The 17,613-nt window shown below is 42.4% G+C and overlaps 1 protein-coding gene across 17 annotated transcripts in view; it reads left to right on the top strand.

The window, feature by feature from the left end:
• The window catches only part of RBFOX1 (RNA binding fox-1 homolog 1), a 1,459,388-nt gene that overhangs the window by 965,467 nt on the left and 476,308 nt on the right, over positions 1-17,613 (top strand). For all 17 annotated transcript variants that reach the window (XM_077918365.1, XM_077918364.1, XM_077918368.1 and 14 more), the window contains one exon: positions 12,134-12,175. In XM_077918365.1, the coding sequence (XP_077774491.1) occupies positions 12,134-12,175 (42 nt within the window). The remainder of the gene's footprint in view (positions 1-12,133; positions 12,176-17,613) is intronic.

The following is a 17,613-nucleotide window of genomic DNA, read 5'->3' as shown; positions in this document are numbered from 1 at the left end:
TTCCTACTCTTTCTGTCTCTGCAGATGCTTAGGGAAAAGAGGCCTAGCCTTTCCCCCGAACTGCTAGTTTACTATGTGTATAAGAAGAGTCTGGCTGCTTGATCTGGCCAAAGACCCACCTAGTCCAGCATTCTGACCTCACAGTGGGCCACCAGATACCCCAGTATTGGAAGCCTGAGCACAGCAACACTCTCCACATCCGTGGTTTCCAGCAACTGATATTCAGAAACATACTGCCTCTGACCATGGAGGAATCATAACTAGTAGACCTAATCTTCATGAATTTGTCTAATGCTCTTTCACAGCCATCAAAGTTGGTGGGCACCACTGCATCAGATGCAGTTTTTATCCAGCACCTCAGCTGCAATGAGTATTAGCTGGAGATGCTCGAGGAATTAATTCTGTCTTTGCTAATTTATATACAGAGCAGCCGAAGAAAATAAGAAAAAGCCCTGCTCTTAGATCAGGCCAAAGGCCCATCTAGTCCAGCATCTTGTTCTCACAGTGGCCAAACAGATGCCTATGGGAAGCCCACATACAATGCATGAGTGCAACAGAGCTCTTGCACCACACACATCAGAGATCACATCACCATGTGGAGGGTAACACATTGTCTACCCCTGACACAGCCCCTTGCCTTAAGGATGTAAGTTGCCACTTAGTCCATTCTTTTATTGTTGTTCTAGTTTGCTTTGCCTAGTTTGCGACTCACCCTGAATTGCAATTTCGTTAGCAAATACTCCTGGCTTTTCAGTTGCCTGCAGAACGCTTCTTTTGCACCCTCACTGTGCAATATTGGCTGCTTTCTGTTAGATACGTCACTTGCTGTGATCATCACATGGTCTCTCCCTTTTTAATTTGTTTCTTAATCTGATACATCAACATTGTGTTGGAGTTGCAACCACGAGCCTTGTATATCATGCCAAAAGATCTATCAAGGGCAGCAACTTGCACTAGTAGGCCATGTTCCATTTGTAATGTGTCATATTTGAACAAGCTGGCACACAGCAGCTCAACAATTGTAAAACAGTCTCAGAGGATGGCCATCATTTTAAAAGCTTGTTGCTGAAGTCCTTCAAGGGTTCTCCTGGCAAATAAACCCTTGACCTCCCTATTAAATGATGAGCATCATTTTCAAAGCCCTCCCCAGTGTCTGAGATCTGGAAGAACTGACCCTCACTAAACAACCTAGGTTGACATGTGATTTTGAAGGGAAGAGGGGGAGAAAGAGAGCGGGGAGAATCCAGCACATTTTGCTCAACCTCGACATGACAAAGGTCATTTAGGGTTAAGAAGTGAAAGTACTTCAAGATTGCTGGGCATGCTCAAAGTTCATCTCTCAAGTCTCCCAGCCATAAATTAAATATGTTATGGCTTTCAGTTCCATTGGTTTATCTGGACGGGTTTACATATTACAGATACATTATTTATATTTTCCACTAAGTGCTCAGGGGTTGCCAAGGTTTCTTTTAAGTTGCACATTTAGCAAATGAAACAACAACAAAAAGTGAGAGAGAGGGAGCAGGTTTGGTGCTGGTTGAGTGCTTTGAAATTACTTCTTGATTTTTACACCAACCAAGCATTTTGTGAAACGGCTGGAAGTTTTTGTTCATATTTGGTACCATATTTTATTTACCCTAAATAAGACGTTAAACACATCTCCTAATGCTTAGCTTTTATTGTTATCCAAATTACAAACCAAGATGTCAACTGAGCCATCAAGAGACCTTCTCTAGCTTTCCAATAGGGCTGCAAGCCAAAGATTCTGTTCTTCGCCTTTGTTTCAAACCAACTCCTTTGTGTTAGAGAACACATCATATATCCTGGAATGATAGATGTTTGAAATAATTTAATACAACAATTTTTAAAATTACAAAAGATAAAAGATAAAGCACTCTTATTATTTCTTATCCTTCTTACTCTCCCTTTCTGCCTTTTGCCCTTTGCAGCTCAAAGCTCCCATTCACTTTGCCCAGGACCTGCTTCAGCTATGCCAACTTCTGCTCATGACCCACTTGCCTTGGGTCCTCCCCACTCCTTTTCCAATGTCACACTTCTCTTCTCTTTCTGCTCTACCCAGCTCCTTAGCTATGAGGGCTGTTACACAGGCAGCACAGCTATTGGTGCCATGTGCTGCAAATTCTTGCCATACATATCTGAATATGTAAAAAGGTAAAGGGACCCCTGACCATCAGGTCCAGTTGTGGCCGACTCTGGGGTTGCGACGCTCATCTCGCTTTACTGGCTGAGGGAGCTGTCGTACAGCTTCCGGGTCATGTGGCCAGCATGACTAAGCCGCTTCTGATGAACCAGAGCAGCGCACGGAAACGCCATTTACCTTCCTGCCGGAGCGGTGCCTATTTATCTACTTGCACTTTGATGTGCTTTTGAACTGCTAGGTTGGCAGGAGCAGGGACCGAGCAACGGGAGCTCACTCCGTTGTGGGGATTTGAACCGCCGACCTTCTGATCAGCAAGTCCTAGGCTCTGTGGTTTAACCCACAGCGCCACCCGTGTATTTGTAGGCAAATTTTCTAAACATACTTTCTAATACCAATTTCTAAATGTATTGCCTCTCAAGCTCTAAAAGTAATTTATCAGGACATACACATTTTTATATGTCTTTCCTTTTTTTAACCCACAATGTAAAATTTGGGGTAGTGAAGGAGGAGGAGAACTGTGTTTCATCAGCACATTACTTTTTGGAGTTGTAGATCAGGTCAGATCACCTTTGAATCCACAGAGATCAAATTAATCAATGATTCTTAGCAGTAGCAATCTGTGGGGCAGAGCAGTCCTGGTTCCCCTGGCTCACCCAAGCAGATGTCACTACTGGTAACTGCTCTTGCAGTGTTTTAATGATCCAACCATGTTGGCTCTCCCATCTAAATGGTACCTATGTGCTCCGGCTCTGCTCACATAGTTGGGACATCTAAACATTGTCCTAGCCAGTGGTATTTCCCCCCAGAAAAAGAGGTACCAGAAGTCACCATGAACGCCTCCCTTGTTCTCTTATAATGGCAATGGTGCCCACCTGAAAGTTGCTAGAACTGAGTTCTGGCTGGGGGAAAAAAGCCCTGGTCCTAGCAGCTCTAGAGTGTCAGGCCTGAGGAATTCCCTCTCTCCCCCTCCGATGGTTTCAAGGAGCCGGGAAGAAACAAGAAAGCTTTTACTTATGATTTATTCAGTCAATGTGGTAACAGACAAAGAACTTCAGTCTTTCCTCCATGAGGTTACTTACTCTGGCTCCTCCTTCTTCCACCTTCCCCAACAGCTCAAGCCACTATGGAAGCCTCCCATTGACAAATGTCTCTGCGTACACTGTTCTTGTACCCTCAATGACCGTCACGTCCTAGGGGACGGAAGATCCTCTATGTTGTCTGTTGAAGTGTTTGCTGGCTGCTCTAACCCCTCCCTTACTTCTCCTATCTCTGCATAGCTTGGCTGCTCACCTGTCTCCCTCATAGCTTGGCTGTAATTCGGTAATGTCTCTCTGCTCCCTGTCAGCTACAGGAGAAGGGGTGAGGCATCCCCACCATTCCTCTGCCTCTCCATTCCAGTCCCTGACATAGAGTAGGGATGGAGCAGTGGGACAGGAATTAAATTCAGTTCACATTTAAGGTAGAACCAGTACACTTCCCAAAACAATATGTGAACCAAAACACAGCCAGCCTTAAAAAAAAGATATATTTCTCTGAATTTTGTAATGTATTTGTCTAGCCACATATGGGTATAAAATGTTTGTATTCAAGTTTAGTGTCATAAAAAAGGTGTATTTTAGCAACAACAACAACAAACCCCACAAAAAACACAAAAATGCATTAAGGGAAATTTATTTGGGGGGGGGGGGAGTTAGGCAAAACAGCATTGGAAAAAATGTGTGCCTTAGTCAAAATTAACAGTTTAAGATAAATTAATCCCAAAATGAGTTTCCATAAGGACCTTTTAGATAGATAAAATTGCAAACTGACGTGAAAATGTTTAGAACCGAAATAAATCTAAATTAACAGATTTGCCCATTACTTCTCAGGGGTTGGTAATGGGAAAGTGTGCCAGGGAAATGTTTACTAGACCCCTGACACTCACTCAAGTCCCTGATATGAAATACACATACCGACCACTATTCAGTGTTTGCTTTACTGCCTGTAGAATAAGAGATGAAAACAGCCCATGAGGAAATGGACTTTTCATACCCACGTGGGACCTTCTCACTTCACAGCAGGTGGTCTGAAGGCACATGAGGCCACCACCTTGCTGAAGCTAAGCAGGTTTACAACTGGGAGACCATCTCGGGTCCCACAAATATGCTGCCTTGGATGAAATATCAATGTATGGAATTTTGCTGAAGTGGTGGAATTCTGGGCTATACAATTTCAATAGGAGGGAGCTGTATCACATTTTGAGTGTTATCACTCCCCTCATGTAGCAAGTTCCTGTGTGGGAAACACACTTTCTGATGTTTTCCCCACACAAGTCAGGGGTGAATCACCGCCAGCCATTTCCCCCAAATCACGCCTACCTGCTCCATACCTGAAATCATGTGTGGTAATTGGCGCATGGCAGGTACAGTTGTGGGTGTCAATGCACAATCAAGAACCTTAACATTTGAAAGCCCTTGGGCCTGGTTCAGAAGCTCCAGCTGGTGCAGAATGTGGCAGCTAGAGAAACGGGGGCACCTGGCCACTGTGGCGCCACTGTTAAAACATTTGCACTGATTGCTCATCTGCTACCAAGCCGGGTTCAAGGTCCTTCTATTAATTTTCAAAGTTCTTAGGTCAAACACCTTAGGTTCAGTGAACCCCAGAGACTGTCTGCTCAACCACTCAGATCATCTGCAGGAGCATTGTAGGCCCTTCCATGGGTTGGCAAGGCTCATTTGGCAAGAAGAAGAAACTGAGCTTTCAGTATCATCAGTTCTGTCCTGTGAAGCACTCTTGCTAATACAGATTCAGCAGTCACTTTCTGTTTTGACTTTTAAACACATACTGAAAACTTTTCTATTCTGTCAAGCTTATGCAAGCAATTAAGAATATAACTCTCCATAATGTTGCTGTTGTTAAGTCATTTAGTCGTGTCCAACCCTTCGTGACCACATGGACCAGAGCACGCCAGGCACTCCTGTCTTCCACTGCTCCCGCAGATTGGTCAAACTCATGTTCGCAACTTTGAGAACACTATCCAGCCATCTCATCCTCTGTCGTCCCCTTCTCCTTGTGCCCTCCATCTTTCCCAACATCAGGGTTTTTTCCAGGGAGTCTTCTCTTCTCATGAGGTGGCCAAAGTATTGGAGCCTCAGCTTCAAGATCTGTCCTTCCAGTGAGCACTCAGGGCTGATTTCCTTAAGAATGGATAGGTTTGATCTTCTTGCAGTTCATGGGACTCTCAATAGTCTCCTCCAGCAGTATAATAGTTAGTTGATAGTTAGCTAATTTCTGATTTCAACTTTCCGAATTTGGACTGGGTGTGCGATAGAATTCTTGTACATATTTTTTTATTTAACCTATGTCTGCTGTGGACGGATCTGTAGTATGCGCCAAGGCTGTGCATTCAGCTCACATGAGGTCTTCACCATACCATGAAAAAAATGCTGCGCCCTAGATCACATCCAACACTTCCCTCTATGGCTGCCCATTGCAGGGCATTTTGTGGGGTATAAGTTGACCTTCAGGAAAAAAATTGTTTGCCGTGACTGACCTTCCCATCAGAGAGCTTTGAGGAACTCTGAATGGTCCCCAGAACACTTTTCAAAACCGCTAGCCATAAACAAACCCTCAGTATCAAAATCAGTGGGTGAAAATTGTTATCAAGAACCTTGAGCATTTGTTTCCTAGTGAGCTTCAGTGGCTATTTTTTTAATAAACACAAAGACGTTTCTGGGGCCCAGATCATCTTTTTGTTGCTGTTTTTAAAGTAAGATATTTTTGTTTATTGTGTAGAGAGATAGTCTGTGGGAGCTGCAAGGGATGACAGATAATCCATAACTTCCCCTTCTCTCCATCACCTCACACACCCTTCATTTGAACTGGGGCATTTTTGATATCCTACCATCTCCCTTGGAATGCATGTCTCATTCCTCTGTTGCCTCTTTTGTAAATGCTTCAGATCTACACCTACAGCTCTGGACGTTTAGAAAGTTTGAAGGTTGACTTTCCTCTTAGAGATGGTGTTTAAAATACCCTGACTTTAAAAAAAAAAAAGAGTTGCTACCCATTGCCCTTGTTAATGATTTTATTTAATACTATTAAAGCATAGTTGCAATTCAGGTTTGTTTGTTTTTAAATTAAAAAATAAAATAAAACCAATGAGATATATCTGTACAGTAGGGTTGGGGAACCTCAAGCCCAGGGCCCAAACACATCCCTTTGGGATTCTCAGTTGGCTCAGGGGACTTTCCCCAGGCTCTGCTGGCACCTTCCCCAGGTAATTTTGCCTAGCTGAAATATGTCCTTGAGCTGTCTTAATGCCCTTTGCTAGCAGAGACAGATTTAGGGCAGTGTGACTAGCTCTGCCACATTGGATGCTGAGCCTAGGGGGCGCTGTAGGGCATCACACCTATGTCATAGTGAATAGAGCAAAATGGAAGGCGAAAGGTAGCAGGCACCAAATTTTGGCCTTGCACAGGGTACCGCTGAAATTTGAAGGACCAAAGCCTGCCCCTGTTGCTAGGCTAGCAGTTCAAAAGCACGTCAAAGTGCAAGTAGGTAAATAGGTACCACTCCGGTGGGAAGGTAAACCGTGTTTCCATACGCTGCACTGGTTTCACCAGAAGCAGCATAGTCATGCTGACCACATGACCCAGAAAAACTGTCTGCGGACAAACGCCAGTTCCCTCAGCTGTAAAGAGTCATTCGCGACTGGACTTAACGGTCAGGGGTCCTTTACCTTTTTTTAATGTAGCGTCCTGTAGAGAGGTAAGAGTCATCTGTGCTGCAGCACCCACTGTTGCCTTTGACTCTACTCAGCAATGATATGCAGGTCTTTGGAAGGTTGCCAGTGAGGCAATGTGGTGCAGGGGCTGAAAAATGGTTACAAGGCCCTTTGATAGATGTGGCAGTGGATGTGCCTCTGTAACAGACTTGCTGTGAGCCAATAAATGCAAGCTTAGTCCAGACAAGATTGAGTCACTGATATTGGGTGGTTCCCTAGATCAGATGAATGGAATGTGACCTCTTCTGAATTGAGTTAGATTCTCTCTGATAGAGCAGCTTGGGTGCACTTCTAGAATGACCCACTGTTGTTGGTTGAGGCTCAAGCAGTCTTGGTGGCATAGCTTCGTCTATCAGCTACAACTGGTGCACCATCTGGACAGGGATAGCTTAACTTACGTTGTCTACACTCAGGTGACCTACATGGGGCTGCCTTCGAAGATTTTTTGGAAATTGCAGCAGGTCCAAAGTGAGTTTGAAGGGCTTAAAATAATTGTTTTGTTTTGTTTGAAACATTTCTACTGTGCCTTACAATATTTAAAACGTCTAAGGTATCTTACGAATGGAACCTAAAGCAACTATAGCTTTGTAGAAGACACGAGCCAAAGATTTCAGATCCAGTCACAGCTCCTCAGTCTAAAAGGATCAGGTTAGAGGTTTGTCTTATGCAAGTCTATGCATATCTACTCAGCAGCAGTCGCTGGAGCCCATTGGGGCTGGTGGGGCAGAAGTCAGGGAGACCAACCAGTAGGTGGAGACAAAGCCCATGACAGGTAGAGCCAATTCATTCTAGGCTAGCCCTAAGCCTCCCCACTGTTGGGCTTCTTTTCCCCCTTTCTTATCCTGCTCTTCCTCTCAAAGGAGCCCAGGGTAGTAAACAGCAAGTGACAAAACAATAAAAGCATATTTAAATAATAATTAAAAAAAAAACAGTTTAAATGCAAATGCAGACTGAAAAAAGATTTCAACTTAAAAGGCTTGTTGTTGCTGGGTTCTACAAGGAGGTACACTGAGATTGAAGAGGAGGGAGATGTCAGGCTGTGCCACACTCCCTGAACTGGTTGGGAACTGAAGGATTTTACAGGAGAGGAACCCAAACTGAAATCAATGGAAAACATAGGGAACCAAGTTCTGGATTGGTTGCAGTATTATTAGTTATATGACATTTTTAAATTAGATAGAAAGAATGGATTTCTGGACCAAAGTTCACAATTTGAAAAAGAGCTCTTACAAAATAAGGATAAACTTTTGTCTAAAATGTATAATTTTTTTATTAGAATGGGAAACAATAGATGAGCTAGTTAGTTTCAGTGACACGGGCTATACAGTTGTGTGTGAAGACCCCCAAAACCACCCCCAAATGAAGACACAATAGACACAGATTTTAGTTTAAGGTTTTTGGCATTAAATTTTGGGCACAACTTTATTGATTACAGCATGTGAGTGGTTGCTTAGGCATTGGTTCCAGACTACCTGAACCTGCACGGTGGCAGGAACAGGACTGACACTGGGCACCACCGTATGTCAGTAAAGGAAAGCATCTTGGGGAAGCAAGAACTCCTGAAATCTCACAGCTCACCCCAGATGCTCCCAGGGGCTCTGGTGTGGCCCTAGCCCCTTGACAGGGTTTGGACAAAAGCAAGGCGAGCCCCTGGATTCCTTTAACGGAATTCCCTAGCAGCAGCAATGGTGGGGCAGGCACAGCCAACCACGCCCCCCTCCCCAAAACATTGAACCAAATGCCTAACCGCCAACCTTACAAAGTTGTGATGATTTGCTACACGGTAGGCAAAAACCAAGTGGCACCAGCTCCAAAACAGACAACCCCTAGACAGGCATAGTAAGGCCATAAGAACAACCCTAAATATAGGGAGAGGAGGGTGGGTGATCAGCTGCATGTCACAAGAAAGTGAAACTCTCCAGCGATGTGTAGCAGCTTAAGTAGCCCCTCAGCAGCCAATAGTCAACCCAACTGACCAAATTTCTGCCCCAGCAACAGAGGGGCAACCAATGGGGTGTTGCGGCCATCCAAACGGTCCCACCCCACAACAGGGACGCAGTTTCTGGTGATCGCACTGCAACACGTGCCCTCCATGATGGAGGACCCGACATATAGGACACAATATAGATCTTAACCTCTGGGTTAGACAGCATCTTAAAAAGTAGAGACATCACCTTGCCAACAAAGGTCCGTATAGTAAAAGCTATGGTTTTCCCAGTAGTGATGTATGGAAGTGAGAGCTGGACCATAAAGAAGGTTGATTGCCGAAGAATTGATGCTTTTGAATTATGGTGCTGCAGGAGACTCTTGAGAGTCCCATGGACTGCAAGAAGATCAAACGTATCCATTCTTAAGGAAATCAGCCCTGAGTGCTCACTGGAAGGACAGATCGTGAAGCTGAGGCTCCAGTACTTTGGCCACCTTATGAGAAGAGAAGACTCCCTGGAAAAGACCCTGATGTTGGGAAAGATGGAGGACACAAGGAGAAGGGGACGACAGAGGATGAGATGGTTGGATGGTGTTCTTGAAGCTACCAGCGTGAGTTTGATCAAACTGCGGGAGGCAGTGGAAGACAGGAGTGCCTGGCGTGCTCTGGTCCATGGGGTCACGAAGAGTCGGACACGACTAAATGACTAAACAACAAAAACCTCTGGGAGAAACTTTGGAAAAGTGACCTTAAATCCACTGCATGTTATTCAGTGAAAATTTGAAAATGATTCATAGATGGTACCTAACTCCAAGTAGGTTGGCTAAACAGAATAAGATATGTGTTTGAAGTGTAAAGAAGCTGAGGGAATCTTTTTTCACATGTGGGTGGACATGTAAAAAGACAAAAGTATATTGGGAAATGATATATAATGAATTGGGGGGGGGGGGAGTTTAAAACTACTTTCCCTCCAAAAAAACAGAGTTCTTTTTGTTAGACAGAAATTCCTAGGTGTCAGAAGAAGGTTATGTATGCAACAACTGCAGCCCGTGTTTTGTTAGCCCCAAAATGGAAAGTGATCAAGGTCCAAACTAAAGAGGATTGGCAACTTAATTTGACAGAATATGCAGAACTTGCAGATTTAACACATAAAATAAGAGAGCGAAAAGAACATATGTTTAAAGAAGATTGGAAAACATTTATTGAATATATTGAAAATAACTGAACACAGCTGAAAATGCTGGCAGCACTAAGATAAATTCAACAGGGTAAATAATTTTTGACAGGTGGAAAAGTGGAAAAACGATTTGAATGGTTATAGTAAAATATGCAGGAATGTATGATATGTAAAATAAACCATGGAAGGAGAAGGGAAGTCACTGTATATCTTAAAGTTCGTAAAATGTTTATTTTGAAATGTAAAAATGAAAATTTAACAGAAATTATTATTTTAAAAAATAGTTCTTATCACTGGATACACCAGAATCTGTTTTTGTCTCTGAATTACATTTGCCATGTGATCATCATGGGAAAAGGTACCATATTGATTACACTTCTAAAGCTAATGATGATCAGCAAGGTAGGTAATTGCAATAGTTTTGTGTGTTCAGTGCTAATCTTTATAAAATGTCAAGGAAGACATTCTGCACTGCAAACTGGTTGGCTGGCTAGCTAGCTAGCTAAGGAGAGGAGGAGAGTGTTGAATAATAAGGAAATACTATTCCAAAGGTTCTATGAAGCAACATTTAATAAAATTCAATTGGTCTGGGAGCCCAAACGGTTTTGGCTAAAACTTTGTGAAACCAGCCTATAGTAGAAGTCAACTGAAAGCAGAGAACAGTGAGTTCTCTGGAACAGCAGGAAGTTGATCTGAGAAAGGTCAATGCTTAGTTGAATCTTTATATACTTGGAGCAAGATGCCTTTCAAATCCCAACTATGCAAATGCGAAAGCAAGCTATTAAATTGAGGGTGAAGAGCCTCAAGGTGGGGATGAATTATACACTGTCTTTGTTCAGTTTCCTCAGTAAAGTGACACTAGACTTTCTTTTTTTCCTCTGGACTTTGTTTGTATTACAGGCAACCCCCAATTTGTGCAGGGGTTGCTTTTCTAGCTACCACATGCATTGACAGAGCATGCATAAGCCCGGCCCGCCATGTTCTGCCCCCGCCCCCATTCTTCCCTCTTCCGGGTGCAAACTACCCATGCATTAATTGTCACACACCAATTGAAGATGCGCAAAATGGTCGCTGCCTGACTTTAAGTGACTTTGCTAACATAGCTATCAGAAACGTGATGACTGGGAATCAATCATTTATTGTACAGTCACAGACTCATTAAAACAGAGCATACACAGATAATAAAACCATAAGCATTGAAACATACACTTCTTTAAAATACAATGCAATACTAAGGATAAAACACTCACAAATTCACAATGCAAAAGCTGAAACATGAAATACAGGTTGCTAAATACATTCTCATTCTAATTGCAATTTGAATCATCTTACGAGACCTTTGAGCAAAGAAGAGAAACTTGGCCACTAACTCTGTTGCTACTTTGTTTTTTTTGTCAGCCAATAAATATTCCAGGTGCCATTCCACTGTCCTAGCAGGGTCTTTCTTCATAAGGGATGTTGGGCAAGAAGCAAAGTAATCTATTAGGTTCCTCTGCAGGAATATTACTTACAAATAAGACACGACTCAAACTTTTGACTACTTCTCCTCCCACAGGGACATAAAACAATCATCATATGGGATACTTTGATAACCCCCTTGCGGAAGGTAGACAGTTAAATCTGGCCCTAGAAAAGGCATGGTGATTTTTGGGGATAGTAAAATTATACAGATATGTAGCATATCCAGTAAATTTTAAAATTAAACCAGTATATGTTTGCAAGCATGTTCTGTGGACATTGGATATAAAATACTGGCAATCAATATCTTTGATTCGTTGTTCCAGAATAGATTTTACAGCGGTTGGGACTGGAGTTCTGAAGTCTGGATCTTGGTGGTTATGATATCAGTAGGCATGTTAGATCTACTGCATCTCACCTTTTCGTCTCCCCCTTCACTTTTCAGCTCCATGAGCTCCCATTCTGGATTGATCAGGACCCAGATTTCTCTCCTAAATTTCATTCTGCCACCATGGCTTTCTTTTGGCCTGTCTGCTCATCTTTCTCATATTGTTTACAGGCAACATGTCAATAATCCTTGCAAATTTCAGTCTTTGAAGACCTACTATTTTAACGTTTCTCCCCCCTACTCTTAATTCCTTGTAGCTTTCAAGACAGCAGATGAGTTGTGAAAGAGGTCAACTAAGGGTAAGTGTAACAATATGCAAATCCTTTTGGGCAGTTGGTGAATTGTTCCTTGCTATTGGAAAGGACCTCTGTTGAAGAAATGGTTCTGTATTGTGTGTGTATGTGTTTTTAACTCAAGGGTGTATTTAATACATGCAAGGTCCCATGCTTGGCACTGGTCAGAGGTAATCAAGTACGGTATTATAAAGCATAGACGTTGTTTTCAGTTTATGATTAAGAGGGAGTATACTTTTTCGAGGGGGGGTATTGCGATAGACAGATTTTGTAATGCAACCTTAGAAAGGAGAACAAGAACTGATTTCTCATGTTGTGAGAAGGGTGAGCTTTGTACAGAATTGAAAATCTTCTAGTGAGAGTCAGGTTGTACTTCTGTTTGGATGACAGCAGGGTCACAAAAGTCTTATTTTATCATCTGCTAAAGCAAACATAAACTCTTCCCAATGTTTTTTGCAAAGGAACCCACTGAGTATCCACTTTACCACTAAATTATAGTTTCTCATCATCTCCTCTGCTGAGGGAGGTCTTGTTGATATCCATTTATTATTTATACATGCCGCAGTGAATATCCGGAATTTGGTTAATGTGACTTCCAGCCTTTACCTGGGGAGACAGGAGACAAGAAAATATTTATTTATTTATTTATTTATCCATTCATTCATTCTATTATTTACTTATCACACACATTTACCACCAGGCTTTTAACTTTTAATTATCTGTGGCCTTCTTCAGCATTTGGAATAATTTATTCCTACCTTTTAAACATGATAATTTTAGATTTTTTTTCTGATTTGTTCTATGCTGGTTTTAATGCATGTGTTGTTTATTTATTGTTATAAATAACTTTGAGTTATTTTGTAATAATAATAAAAAGTGACTAATAAGATAACAGTATAATAATGTGGGCTGCTCTCATGGGGAAGGAAGAGCCCTCCTGAACCAGAAGCTGTTCCCCCCAACTCCCCTCCCATTTAATGTATGCTGTTATTTTTCTTACTTGCTCTCTTATAAATATATTTTGCTTCTTCTCCCCCCCCCATGTTTTTCTGGTGTTGCCACTGTGTGTGTGTGTGTGTGTGTGTGTGTGTGTGTGTGTGTGTGTTGTTGGGGTCATCTTACAATTGACTCTACCTTCTTGGTCAGCATCATTCTCCCATTCCAAGAGCAAGGCATATAAATGCAATGGCTGTATCCAATGCTAGCTGTACTCAGACCCATGAAAATTACTAGATATGCCTAACTTGGGTTCATAAATTCGGGAGGTCTATTCTGAGTATAACTTGGTTGTATACATCCCCATGCTTTGAATAGGGAGGCAGGCAATCTCCCCCACTTGCTATTTCACTCATGTTTGCTAGCAACAATTCTTGGTGAAGGCTTCCTTTCGCAAATGTAATTCCACCTGTATTGTGCTCTGCCAGGCTGAACCGAGAGTCAGGTAATAAAAGGCAAAGATTTTCAGATGAAGACCAGCTAAAAAAGAGCCTTGTTGAGATTCCTCCTTTGAATAAGCCCTTCCCTTTCATCTATACCCTGAGCTCCCTTCTTCCTATTATACTCACCCCGACTGCAAGTGATTTTATTCCAAATCACCCTCTACCCACTTCCATTTTATATCTTCTGCATCTAGTCCCAAGATGTGCTTTAAAAAAACATTTCTCGCTGGCATGTTTTATTTCCCCCCATCCTCTGAATCTCATCTTGCTTCCTTGTTTTATGGAGGGGTCTTGTGGCACTGAATTCAATGCCCTATGATGCAGCACCTAGAAAATGCTGGAGGAAACACACAACGTGTGTGTGTGTGTGTGTGTGTGTGTGTGTGTGTGTGTGTGTGGTGGCAGTGGTTGTTGTGTGTGTTCTTCCTATTTCATTTCACATTGTGACTGAGGATGGGGCGGGGGGGAGCCCAGACTTTGAAACATGAATCATACCCGCTTATTTAAGGCTGTGCAGCAGCTTAGGATCACAGCCTTAGGTAGAAATAAGCTGTAATTCATAAAGCTATAAAAAGCACAATGACAGCCCCAGAAGCCTGTCTTCAGCTTGTGTTTCGACTCCCTGAAAGGCTGAGACTTTTTAACCAAAAGCCTTGGCTTTGTCACAGCTGTAATGTTCTTGTTTAAACTGATGAAATAACTTTGCTTGGGTGTATGGATTTGGATTGTTGGTCTATCTAGACAAGTTCCATCTGCCTCAACTTGCACCAGCTCCCAGGATTTCAGGCTGAGGTATGGCCTCAGCCTATGTACTCATGAGATCCTGTAACTGTGATGTGGAGGGGAAGTGAATTCAGCCTGAGGGCACCATTTCCTTTTGGGCAACCTTCTGGGGCCTGTATGCTAGAGGGTGTGGTGGCAGAAGCAAAAGAGGGCAGAGCAAAAACTGTAACATTGACTTTGGGGCAGGAAAAATAATTCCTACATATATTTACATACCCTTCTATATTCTGCACAAGAATGCTCTCTCACCCTGTGATATCCAGCAAGTGGTATTCATAAGCCTTGCCTGCAGTCGTGGATGTTAAGTTGTGGGTGAACATATCAGACGACACAGCGATTATTCATACAGCTCTTGTTTATTCACAGGCCAGGACAGAACTGAACTGAAGGGTTCAGTCAGCCTGCTTATATAGAGCTCCAGTACAACGTAACTGTAACAACTTTCTAAAACTATCCAATCACTGAACGTCACTTTTGATCCCTTATTTGCATAACTATCTACAGTATCCCCCTGCTGGCCCAGGGTGAGAACTTCAGTACATAACAGTGGAGGCAGAGCTTTGGCCATCATGGCTTGTAGCCATCGAAGGACTTCTCCATAAATTTGACTAATCCTTTTTTAAAGCCATCCAAGTTGGTGGCCATCACTGCCCCTTGTGGAAGTGAGTTCCGTAGATAAACTATGTGCTGCGTAAATAAGTACTTTCTTTTGTGTGTCTTCCAACATTCATGGTTTGATCCAGCGGGGTTCTTAGGAGAGCTGAGATTAGCTGAGGCATTCTGTGGGGTGTGCAGTCACTCACTGCCCTTGTGAGTTGGAAGTGTGTGAAACCATCCCTATCTGCACTCCACACCTTTAGGTGTACATGTTTAACTGTAATGTGTGATGGCCTCCGAGAATTCCCATTCTTGAATATTTTATTTGTTCCAGGATTCCAGTCCTCCCCCCCCCCCAAAAAAAAATCAGCATCTCATCCCAGTAATTTTTTAATTGGCTGGTGTTAGGGTCAGTTTATCATTTGTTTTCATCTATGGTTGCTGAGTATTCATCAAACTACCAGAGGATTTTTTGTTCAAAACAAAAATCCCTCTTTGTTAGGAGACCAAAGTTAATAAAATCCTCTTCTTCCTCAGCATCTGTTTATGACTTCCCTTTCTTTTTATAGAAATAGTAGTAGCAATGGTAATACAGTGGTACCTCGGGTTACGTACTTAATTCGTTCCGGAGGTCTGTTCTTAACCTGAAACTGCTCTTAACCTGAAGCACCACTTTAGCTAATGGGGCCTCCTGCTGCTGCCACGCTGCCAGAGCACAATTTCTGTTCTCATCCTGAAGCAAAGTTCTTAACCTAAAGCACTATTTCTGGGTTAGCGGAGTCTGTAGCCTGAAGCGTCTGTAACCTGAAGCGTATGTAACCCGAGGTACCACTGTAATAACAATATTCATAGTAGTAACAACAACAACAACAACAACAACAACAACAACAACAACAACAACAACAACAACATATCCATATGGCTTTCCCTACTTTTGCAGCAGTAGGAGGAAGCAGTAATGATAATAATAAATTGCACATTTCTATAAGTCTTTCTCTTTTTTGTAGTAGTAGCACTACAAATGATAATACTAATTAATAATAGTAAACATGTGGCTTTTGTGGTAGTAAGGTTTAATAAATACTACCACTGATTATGATGATGATGATGTATCTATATGAGTCCCCCCCCCCCCATTTGTTGCTTTATCTCCCTCCTTTCCAAGTATCTGCTGGCATAGCAATTGCATCTGCAGAACCCCAAGAAACACTGGAGGTTTCCCACAGCTCTTATTTTTCTACATCCTCGAGTTTCCATCACTGGCTCCTTCCAGTAAATAATGAATGGCACATTACCAGCACAGGGTACTGTGATCAAAACTGGGCCATCAGAGTTGATGTAAAGTGCAGATCACGGTGTTCGTATTTCTGTGCTTAGATATTGTAAGGGCACATACAAAACACTGCACAACATGAAGAGGAACGGAGGAAAATCTTGACATCTCCAGATAAGTATTCATCTGCTGCTCTGCAGCTGCAGACCAAAAGCTGTAAGATTGTCACAAGTGTAAGATTAAGATGTGGCAAAACAGGGGTGCGAAATGAGTTACATTCTCTGTACCCCACCCAAATGGCAGGCTTTTTCCAGTTCCACTTTTGGAAAAGAGAAGGAACATTGACATCCCAGAGATGGATGACAGTAATAATAATAGGTGATATAATAATACAGTGGCACCTCCGTTTAAGTACTTAATTTGTTCTGGAGGTCCGTTCTTAACCTGAAACTGTTCTTAACCTGAAGCACCACTTTAGCTAATGGGGCCTCCCACTGCCACTGCGCCACCAGAGCACAATTTCTGTTCTCATCCTGAAGCAAAGTTCTTAACCCGAGGTAATATTTCTGGGTTAGCAGAGTCTGTAACCTGAAGCGTATGTAACCCAAGGTACCACTGTAATAATAATAATAATAATAATAATAATAATAATAATAATAATAATAATAATGGTGCTCTGGGGAGACATCTGTGTCTGTATACATTTTGGCAGAATGTCCTAAACCCTGTATTAAAGTCAGGAGTCAAAGTACATTTAGGGAACTGCAGAGAACCATGATGGAAGTGCAGCCATGTTCCCTGGCTTAAAACTGCACGATTAGCACATTCTCATCGGCTCTCTAAAACAGATGATTAAAGCACATAGATCTCAGTCTCTCGACCCTCTCTCTACGTCAAGATAAGTTTGCATCTATATTTAAAGCAGGGAAGCTTTACTCAGCAGTATCTTGACTCTGTTATGCTAATTCTCTCTCCCCCCACCCCCTCACCCCACATAAAATAACTGTTTCTAAAATAATCTTTTAAAAAGTGTTTTGCTTGCCAATCCATCCTCTTAACTGCATCAGTGAATAAATGGCAGCGGAATTGGCAATGTGAGCATTAGCATAGCAAACAAAGCCAAGGATTTATTTATTTATTTATTTATTTATTTATTTATTTAATGCTGGGAAGTAAGAGCAGCTGTATTAAGTCTGATCACATTTGGGTTCATTTGTTAGCTCCAGAAGCTAGTTCTGGAGGAAACGTTCCTGAGCCCCTGGAGCTCCTGAGGTCCATGACTTGAGCTGAAAGCTGGAGCACCGATCAGCAAGGCTCCCAGTGCTTACACCAGGCTTGCTCAACAATGAAGC

This window comes from Podarcis muralis, chromosome 14 (assembly GCF_964188315.1).
Source record: "Podarcis muralis chromosome 14, rPodMur119.hap1.1, whole genome shotgun sequence".
Lineage (NCBI taxonomy): Eukaryota > Metazoa > Chordata > Lepidosauria > Squamata > Lacertidae > Podarcis > Podarcis muralis.
The sequence above is the reverse complement of the archived record's forward strand: the minus strand, read 5'-3'. Positions and strand labels throughout refer to the sequence as shown.